The following is a 10,424-nucleotide window of genomic DNA, read 5'->3' as shown; positions in this document are numbered from 1 at the left end:
CAAGTTGCATGATCGTGACAAAAATAACACATTTTTATGTTTCTGAGCACGCAAGTAGAGGCCAGACTTAATGATATTAGTTTACCCGGCAACCTCTGACTAAAGATCAAAACTGCGCGAGACTCAGGTCCCAATCGAAAGAATAACTATAAATATTAAATAATAAAGTATGAAGATTTACAGATAAATTAACTACGATCAACAGATACATTTGAAATGACATATAAGTTATTTTATATTATATTAAAATTGGAGTCAGATCGGTCTTAACCACAGAGTCATATAAATTGAACTAAATTGTAACAGTTCTTAAATAACTTTATGTAGAAATTGCTGAGGAGAAGCAGAACACGAGATCCCTTCAACCACACCATTGGATTCCGTTGTTGGGCCAGTGGGTGGTCTTTTACACCCTCATGTCAAGATTTAACTGATTTTTAGCAAATATACATTTTAACATGTCTCTCAAAAAAATATTGCCTTCAGAAGACTTATGTTGTGTTCACACCAAGAGTGAATTGAATTATTTGCACGAGTAAATTACATGCTAAGTCAATGCAAAGACGCAAATAGACCCGATCAGCTTCGCGTTTGGTGTGAACCAAGACTGTAATGCACACCAAGCGCGAATAATCGCGTTCCACAATCCTTATTACTTTTGTGAAAGGTTGTTTTGTGAGCTACGCGAAAAACATCATGTGACGGGAAGTGTCTTCAGCAGGGCTGCATCCGAAATTGCATACTGTGACAGTACGTACTGAATTTGAATAAGTACGTTCTGTATAGCATGAGTGGAAGTAGTATGAATACATTTCGGACATACTGCGCCTGCCATGTTTAATGGTCATGTGACCCGTATGCTCTTTGACGTTTGACCTATGACAACCTACACGTGAGCTTTGATAAAAACCTAATTTAGTGACTAGATTTTTTTTATTGGCAATTACATAAGGTTTCAAGCTTTATTTATTAGATTTACTTTTGAAATTTGACCGTTACTCAGCTCCCATTGCATCATGGGATAGATAAGTGTCCATCTGATCCATACTCATGAATGTTTTTTGTGTACTTAGTTTTCGGACATGCTATTCATGACTCATACTCATTTTCGCCTTCAATATGCTACTATGGAAGTAGAAAATTTCGGGCGCTCCACAAGTATCACTTGCGCGGAAGACACGATTGACGCGAGTCTGCATCTATATACGTCTTTCAATTGACTTTGATTGTAATTTACTCAAGCAAATCGATTAATTCGAGTTTGGTGTGAACTCAGCATAAAGCATTTTTGATGATTGTACCACTTTAATAGTAAGCTAGTCTTTTTTTGGGGGGGAAGACAAAAAAAGATCTGCATTTTCATTGTTGGGTAAAATATGATATTTTTCCTTTTGAGCAAAAGTCAGAAGACACAACACAGATTGTGGACTCAGCAAAAGATGGTGTGATAGAAAAAGTCAAAGAGAGGAACCGTCACTCACCTCTCTTCACAACTCCTGCAATGACCTGCAGGGATCAGGGTGCGTGTGAAGATCTGAAGAGCCGTCCAAACTTCACCGCTCTCTGCGGAGTACTAGCTTGATAATGTCAGCCCGCTATGGAAGGGCAGGAAGAAGGAGGCCGTCGTGCGGAAGGTCACTGCTGTCTGCACGCTAGTTCTGTGACATCTTCTCGACATCCCTTTTGTCCTCCGCTCGCTGCCCTTAAGCAAACCACTTATATCGTTTCTGCTCATGGTGATACAGCTAATGTTTTCTTTTTAATGCAGATCTCATTCACTAAACACCTTAAATGCAGTTTAAGGAGGTACAGTACAAACTTTGATAAAGAAGTGTGGCATGAGGTTTAGATTTCATTTGTAGGCATGTTTGAGCAATTTTTTTTTGATTTCCTAAATTCTGCGACTAAAAACAGAGAAAATGCGCAAATAAATGACGTCATTTGACTCGCACTGTATTTTACCCTCGGCTCTTCACCAAAGAAACCACCATATCCTGTTAACAAGACGACTGCATTTTTGACCTAGATACGCCTGTTATCCACTATTGGTTGTATGCCTTCGGAATCATTATTCTATTGCTGTGCTGTTATTTACCAAAGTGAGTTCAGCTGTCCTAATTTCATCCAGACTTCACACTTCTGCTTGATGTCACTAATACAGATCCCATTAGAGACTGTATTTAAGTTTCTTTGTTTATTGATTGTGTGCCGGATTGAAAAACCACAGACTAACAAGTCAACATACACTACAGAAAATAGAGACGTTCTTCAATGTAGCTTGAAATGTCAGGCATGAGTCACTTATGGGTTGTCATTGTAAATCTACTGTTCTTGAAAAACTGGGTCCCCTTTTGTAAAAACACGGGAATGCTGCATAACTGTTCCTTCTATTCTGAAAAACTAAACAATCTTATGTGCCTTTGACAGATTTGCTTCAGGTGCTGAAATAATCACATTATGAGCCAACCCTTTCAGATGTAATTAAATGAGATCTTATGTAAAATCTGGCCTTACGGCCAATGCTACATTTACAATTAATATGTTGCATTACAGCATTTCTCTAAATAAAAAGTAAGAAATTGTAAATTTGAACTAGTTTAATATTGTTTGCTGTATTTTTACATAATGCAGAAAAAAACAAGGCTTGATGCAAATAAAAATATGCAACTATCAAAGCAAGCTTGAAGCATTTGGACAAGGTTTGAAAAATGTAACATAAAATCTTAAAGTGTTGTGGAGAAGAGTGTATGAGTGTAAACAAAGAAATATTGTGTAATGTCAAATCTATCAATGTGGCTAAAATTGTAGACCGATGACTTCAAGGTAATGATTTACAATTCCAAAGAACACAAACAAACATTGAAAAATATATACATTGAATACACTAAAAGTGCTGTGTAAATTGTGGAGGATCCACTGACAGAAATGAAATCTAATATACATAACTATGTCTTCAGAGAAGTATAAAGACCTTACATAATGAAGCGTTATTTTTTATTTCCTTAGAATGAGCTATTTCTATCTACATACACCGCAGTTACCCTTGCATGGAATTCACCATGTTGTTTCTACAGTAGCTCTAAACAGACAAACTGCTCTACAGAGCACATTTCATAGATACGTTATCTCCTTCAGCAAAGAAAAGAAAATGTGATGACGTGAATAGTTCTGTGTCAGCCAACATAGTTCTTCAAAAGAGAGGGATGGATTGAGCCGTTGGTTGCAATTAGCAGCCTCACCCCTAGATGCCGCTATATTTCATGGACCGTCAAAACCTTTTGTTGTCGTACTACTTTTGTCTGCATACATTTTCTGTTTGTTGAAAAGCTCAGCAACATTCTGTCTTTGTGTTATTACAGATAACAACAAGCAGGAATATTTTGTGCATGACTGCCTGATTTCTTCATCAAATTATTCATAAAAACAATTCAGACTGTAATCATACTATTAAGCGACTCTGAATATGTGTTTGCCTATAAGCACAATGATTTTTTGTTGTGGTTATATATATTATGAATTACATCAGAGACATTTATTCAAGTGCTTTGCTCACTGGGTTTTATGATGATAGAGGTTATTTTAATCCTCTGGCAAAATAAATTTTTTAGATGTATGACAGGCAAACACTACAAAAGACAGTGATTTGCTCTTGACCTTCCAGAGTACTTTGACTTTTACTTTGAATCTTTTTCTATCTACATCATATCCCACTTGCATATCAAATTGTTTCTTATGCCTCAGCCCTGTGTGTGTTTACAAAAGCCTCAGTGTGTGATACTTTATAATCACTAAGATACTGCTTTCACTTTAGATTTAAGAGTTTATATCTCCCTGCGCTGCCATCAACTGCCACATTTGTTGATCTGTTGATCTTTTAGATTTTCCCACTGCATTCATTGAGACAAATAAAAAAAATATTAAAAATGGAGCCGTTGCCATTGCACATCACTTATTTCTTTCATTAAATTTGACGGAAATTTTATTTTGGTCTAATCATACCGATGGTTATGAGTTGCAGACCACAGAGACACGTCATATGTGATTTTTGTCTGGGAAAGGCCAGATAGCTCTCCTGTTTTGAGTCAGACCTTTTTGGTGCTCGGCATGTTCTTGCCGTCAGAAAGAACATGTTGTGATATATCTTATAACCAGAAGTAAACCAAAATGTTATACTTTGTTAAATTGAATCATACTCTCCTAAGTATTGTTAATTGGCAGATGTAAAGGTCCAAAAATGAAAGCAAACATAAAACTGTAAACATAAATCTGTTAATTTCTGCTGTGCCAGCACGTGTGTGTGCATGTGTGTGTTTCTGAATGCATATGAGCCTCATTTGCACAAGTGTACGCAACCACATTGTGACGTGTGACTAAATGCGTTCTAACAGGAAATCAAGGAAGGGATGCTTTCTGTCAACAATTCAGTGAAATAAAGTCTCATTGATCATTTTCGAAGCCAAGCCATGTGCTTACAAAGAAGTGAATACTTTCAAAACTGAATTAAATGTCATGAAAACCCCCCTTTCTACACCTTAGAATGAGTACTTCTTAAAGCTTCTCTTTGTCTGTGCAGGTGGGTAGAAATAACCACAACGCAGCTAAAGTGAAACCAATCGTCTGTCGCTAAAGATACAGACAGAGTAGAGAAATCTTTTTTCTAGACAATGAAAAAAACTTGTTCCTCTCTGCCGGTGCAGTGTACTTCCTGCGCTCTGCTGAACTCTGTTGTATAGCACTTTGAGTTCAGACTGACATCTTTAAAGATATGGATTTATCTATCATTGGGACAACTTATAAACTTGTTTTTATGGGCATTATACTGGGTAAGTGTGGCCTGATTTTTGTGTCTACACATTCACAAACAGCAACACAAGCTTGGGCTTTTATTCCTCAAGTAGGGCATTCGTTCATCAAATGAGATTACTGGTGAAATTGTGTGAAATTGTCCATTTTTTCAAATGGATTTGTGTAATCATTTCATTTCATTCATCAATCATTTTTTTTTGGTAGGAACGTATGGGGTGACTATAAATCATGATGTGTCAAAAACTGCTGTCGAGGGAGAAAACATCAGTCTGCCTTGCACTGTGGAAGAGCTGGATATTATCAACAACAAAATTCACATTATCCAGATGGAGTGGATTAAACGGCACCAGGGGATAGATGAGAAGATCGCAGTATTTCATCCCGATTTCCCAACACAATATTTTAAAAACGATTCTATTGTGGAGGGAAGGAAGAGTTCATCAGGAAAACTAAAGGGGACTGTCTTGAACCTGTTTAAAGTGACAGTGAACGACAGTGGCAACTATATTTGTGAAATGACCTCTTATCCTCATGGCTCGATTAGAAATGTCACAAAGGTGACCATCACAGGTAAAGACATTTCTGTTGATATTTTCTAATTGTCTGTACACGATACATCATCTGAGTTATCATATATGCTTATTTCAGAGCCGAGAGTATCACTGAAGATGATTTCTCCATATGGGTTTGTTAAAGAGGGAGATGAAGTGAAAATAAGATGTTCTACTAGACGTCCGCCACTCCGTTTTGATCTTAGAAGGTCAAAGGTGAGTTTAAAAAACGCTTTAAAGGGATAGATCACCGATAAAATGAAATGTCATTATTTAACCTTATGTTGTTCAAAATGCTTATGGCATTTTTCAATTGTGGACCAGGAGAAATTATGAAGAATATGAAGAACAAATGTGGGCTTTTATTTTGAGAAATGAACAATGGTCCATTGCATTCAAGTCTTCTGAAGCCATACGTTTTCTTTGTTTGAGGAACAGACCCACATTTGTTCCCGTCACTATTATAATAGTTTCAAAAGGCTCGGGGTACACCAGATCCTATGGATTTCCAAACCTGTATACATTTCTTTGTTTTGCTAAACCCAAGGGAAGATATTCATAAGAATGTCAGTAACCAAACTGATCTCATCCCCCATTGACTCAAATAGTATTTAATTTTCCTATACCATGGCAGTAAATGCGGGACGAGATCTATTTGGTTACTGACATTTTTCCAAATTCCTTCCTTTATGGTTCCTTTATAGACATTTATTAAGTAATTGGGTGAACTATCCTTCTAATTAAATGAAAAGTCTCTTATGGACATTCTACATTCGGTTCCAGCTTAACTGGATTTCGTATAAATGGTGAGTGCATTTTTGCGTGACCTGTCTCTTTAATTTCCAGTCCACAAAATTGGTGCATTTTTCTACATAAGCCATTTCCTTCCGGAACAATTGGCACAAGTAATTGAATCTGCAATCCTGTCTACGGTGTTGAGCGTTTGTTTTGAGCAAGAATAAGACTTCAATCTCCTTTTCCTTATTCCAGATTGAATCAGTTTTGCTGGAGAGCTTGACCGGAGAGTTCATTTTACCAAACGTCACCAGAAACAACAGTGATCTATATGTGTGTTTCCCTGTATGGGAATCATCGGGCCAACATCAGCAAGGTTTTAACTCCAGCTTGGAACTGACTGTGAACTGTAAGTGATCATATTAAGAGAATAATCAAACAAAACAGACCAATTTAAAGTAATAGTACTAAAATGATTCCTATTTTATTTTTCCTAACAGTTCTTGACAAAGCTGAGTGTAACACAAGCAGTCCTTTGAGAGTCACGGTTGGTGAAGATGTGGTGATTTCTTGTAAGACAGAAGCTTCTCAGCCCTTGCTGTATAAGTGGATGAAGGTAAGAGTTTGAAATATTAAGAGTTTGATATTAAAAATAAAACATTAATGCTTGAAATAGAACATTTGTAGTGTACTTAATGTCTCATCTTATGACACAAACAGACCTGATTTGATTTGTAGGGTAACACGACGGTCTCCTCCTCTGACACTCTGTCTCTGAGTTCGGTGACTTCAAATCAATCAGGAATATACAAACTGACAGCTGCCTTTTACAACAACCAACTCTGGACAGACACTGAGTTTTCCATCCATGTTCTTCCAGAGATGAGCAAAGGTATGAAAAGCCTTTGTAAAAGTCACAGCTTGTTTACAATGTTAACTCAGAACAATAGACCGTAAAGCCTCAGTTTGCCCAAAGCAATGTTTACTGCGGATTAAGCGATGTATAAACACAAGAAAATCACAGAAGCCCTTGGGAATTAATTACACACTTTGCGACAGAAGTTAATTGATCGGTTTTCATTTTTTCCATATCCCTCAAAATATATTGTTAATACTGAGCTCCTAAAACGTGTGTGTGCTCAAATGTGTGCGCGTACGTGTGTTCCCTGTGTTTGGAATTTGATATAAATATACTGATTATAGCATTAATATTAAAAACTAGTGTATACCGTGTTACATACACACACTTTTTTGATGGTCTAGACCATCAGTGGTTCTCAAATAGGGGTACGCGTACCCCCAGGGGTACTGCAGGGGTACTGTAGGGGGTACGTGAGAGAAACTGACATTTAGGATTAGATAATGAAAATCAATAAACTATGATAATAGTATTTTTATTTGAAATTAGGACCACACAAAGATGCATAAAAAATAAATTAATACATTTAGATATAATAACTGTTTGACTCTCATTTCACTGTATTTTAAGGTAAAATGTTGTTGTCTGGTCAAGTATATTTGGCTTGAAAACAATCATTAAAAAGGAGTACTTAAGCCAAAAAAGTTTGAGAACCACTGGTTTGGATGACAGTGATTGATGTTTGTTGCATCCATTACTAACATTTCACTTTTTACCTTATTGATGTTAAAGGGTTTACAACCGAAACAACATCTTCAGTGAGAAGCTTCAGCACTTTGAATCCGATTTTCAGTCAAACCACCGAACCCCACAGAATCTTTACTTCTGTTGAGACCAGTTCAGTACCGACCACCATGACAACATCAGAATCCAGTCATTTTCTCACGAGCACAGCACAACCAAATGCTACTATGACAGCTGAACACAGACTCACCAGTGGCAATAGTCTTCTAAACAACAGCACTCCTGCGCCCCCTGCTGGCAATGCATCTACATTACATCCATATTTTGTAAACCCTAGTAACACCTCTCTTAGTTTCAATCTGAGCACAACTGCAACTTCAAAGACCGGAAGCAAACTTAGTACCTTTGTAGTAACAAGTAAAGGCACCATTATCTATACCACTGACACCACTGTGACAATTGAAAAAGGTAAAGTAACACATAATCTTTCTTTTCAGAGCCGAAATCAAATAAAAAGTAACCAATTTACTTCAGATTAACCAATTTGTTTCCTTATTTTTCATTAATATGTATTATGACTATTGGTTAGGCATTGAATTACTGCAGTTGTGATGTAAACATCCTAAAAGCTGGTTAACATTAACATACTGAAGGTCAATGGCAAATAATGATAGCTCTGAAACAAAACTTCACATCTCTCTCTCTGTCTTCTACTTCATCAGTCTCAAACAGAGCAACATATATTGTTATCCCAATACTGTTGCTGTTGCTGATTTTAATTGTGCTCCTGTACAGAAGACACCTCGCCCAGAAAAAGTAAGAAACACAAATATTCATTCAATTCAATGTAAATGTGCACAATGGTCTCCTGCACTCAGACCGGAGTCATTCATTTTCACGTCTGTTGTTCTTTCAGAATGAATATGCCACCTTCATTCAAGCCTCCTCCTCCACCAATGAAGTACACATCAGTGAGGAACCATGATGTGCACATGACTGATATTCTAGTGTGAAACAATCATGAATTTTAGCGCCACCCACAGGCGATGAGCGACAATTACAGACTGTTTTATACTGGAAGATTTTATGTTGGATATTTGATTCATGTAATTTACTGGAATTATTTTCGTGGTCGTTTTTGTGGAAGTGTTTTTAGGTTGTACATAAAACTGTTACATTTTTTTAATTGACTTTTCTACTTTTCTTTTGGTATAATTGTAAATAAGTAAATTTGCAAATAAATAAATCACAATTATTTGTCAAACGTTGAAGAAAACTTGAGTAAAACTCTTAAAGAATGTAAAACTAACTTTTTATCTTTGTTTCGATACAAAACTAACATTTTATTTAATAAAAATGTTTTTGAAATGGACGAGATCGACTTAATAATGCAGCCAAGAAGAGCTCAGAATAGATAGGATCTACTTCAATACAAAAAACATCTCAGAGTGACCTCAAGGAGCTGTTAATTATACATTATACATAACATACATAACATGACTTCCATACAGGCCTTTTATTTTTATAATTTATTTTTAAATTAAGTTTAATTTCATAATTTTCATGACTCGAAAGCAAAGGAATAGTTCACCCAAAATGATCACCATTTACTTTTCATAGTAGGAGTAAAAATTACTATGGCCGAGTGAATGGTGACCCTTTTGGGGTGAACTATTCCTTTACTTATCCATATATTTCCAACATTTGAGTAAATGTAGGATTCAAGGTTTTATTTGTCACATACACAATTATACAGAATCAGCAGTGAAATGTGAGTCACGTCAGGTCTGCTCAATGGACAGTGCAATTATATGTAGACACACAATAATATACATAAATATAGTTATAAAGAAAATATAACAAAGAGCATTCTAGAGCATTTCATTGGTAGTGTTGCTGCAATGTAATACACATAATCACAATTCAGTTGTTTTTTTCAGTAGTGTTCAGTCTTCAGTGTGTAACCACAGGCTCTCATGCATCTCCTGATTTAAATTACTGTAACAACCAAAGGTCACCTGTACAATAGATGATTTTCTCAGGCTCCAAAAACCTCAGCGTTCACCTCAGATAGCCGAGACAAACCATCTGCCAAAACCACATCAAAAAAGAGTGACCAACAGACAGTATTATCCTCAGCCTAATAGAGAAACACCAAATATGGCCTGGCTATTTTTACTCTTTAAAAAACAAACGTCCTCGATTTATATTTGTAGAAACTGTAGTAATTGTAAATATATGTTTATATGAGCTTAAGAAGCTTTGGGTTCTATCTATGATGTTAATGTAAAGTTCTAGATTTGAAAACGTAGACCCCCTCTGGGAACAAACCTTCTTGTATTGTGGAGAGAAATGTATGCATGTGTGTCAGGGAGAAAGTGAGAGAGATGGTTTTTAGAGTTTTGTTCATTGTGGTTCTTTGCTAGAACAGCAGCTTCATGTTCACTAAAAAGGACGTTTCCTGCTCTTGCTATTGTGGTCGGAAATGGAAAATTCAAAAAGGATTGATTGTTGCATTGCTAAGATCATCTGTATCCTGTACTGTAGAACCAAGTCTCTATAGTATTGTTGTACAACATAAGATTCAGTAATTATGAATATGTAAACCCATTTATTGATTAGTAAAAAATAAGTCATAAAATAAAATAGTGTGTATTCTTTTTAATAAGAAACATGATTTCTATGGTCCTTTTTATCTCAATACCACCTGAATACAATGTTCCAATAAC

The 10,424-nt window shown here is 36.1% G+C and overlaps 1 protein-coding gene across 1 annotated transcript; it reads left to right on the top strand.

Moving 5' to 3' along the window:
- Nucleotides 1-4,656: 4,656 nt before the first annotated feature.
- Nucleotides 4,657-9,045, top strand: si:ch1073-15f19.2 (uncharacterized). The gene is made up of 9 exons (XM_056737525.1): nt 4,657-4,823; nt 5,011-5,376; nt 5,455-5,573; nt 6,348-6,501; nt 6,593-6,708; nt 6,831-6,984; nt 7,744-8,163; nt 8,418-8,511; nt 8,612-9,045. Exons 1-9 carry the CDS (start codon nt 4,766-4,768, stop codon nt 8,706-8,708), a joined length of 1,578 nt encoding a protein of 525 aa, XP_056593503.1. The 5' UTR covers nt 4,657-4,765; the 3' UTR covers nt 8,709-9,045.
- The last annotated feature ends 1,379 nt before the right edge of the window (nt 9,046-10,424 follow it).

This window comes from Triplophysa dalaica, chromosome 22, assembly GCF_015846415.1.
Source record: "Triplophysa dalaica isolate WHDGS20190420 chromosome 22, ASM1584641v1, whole genome shotgun sequence".
Lineage (NCBI taxonomy): Eukaryota > Metazoa > Chordata > Actinopteri > Cypriniformes > Nemacheilidae > Triplophysa > Triplophysa dalaica.
This window is presented reverse-complemented; position numbering and strand designations above follow the sequence as displayed.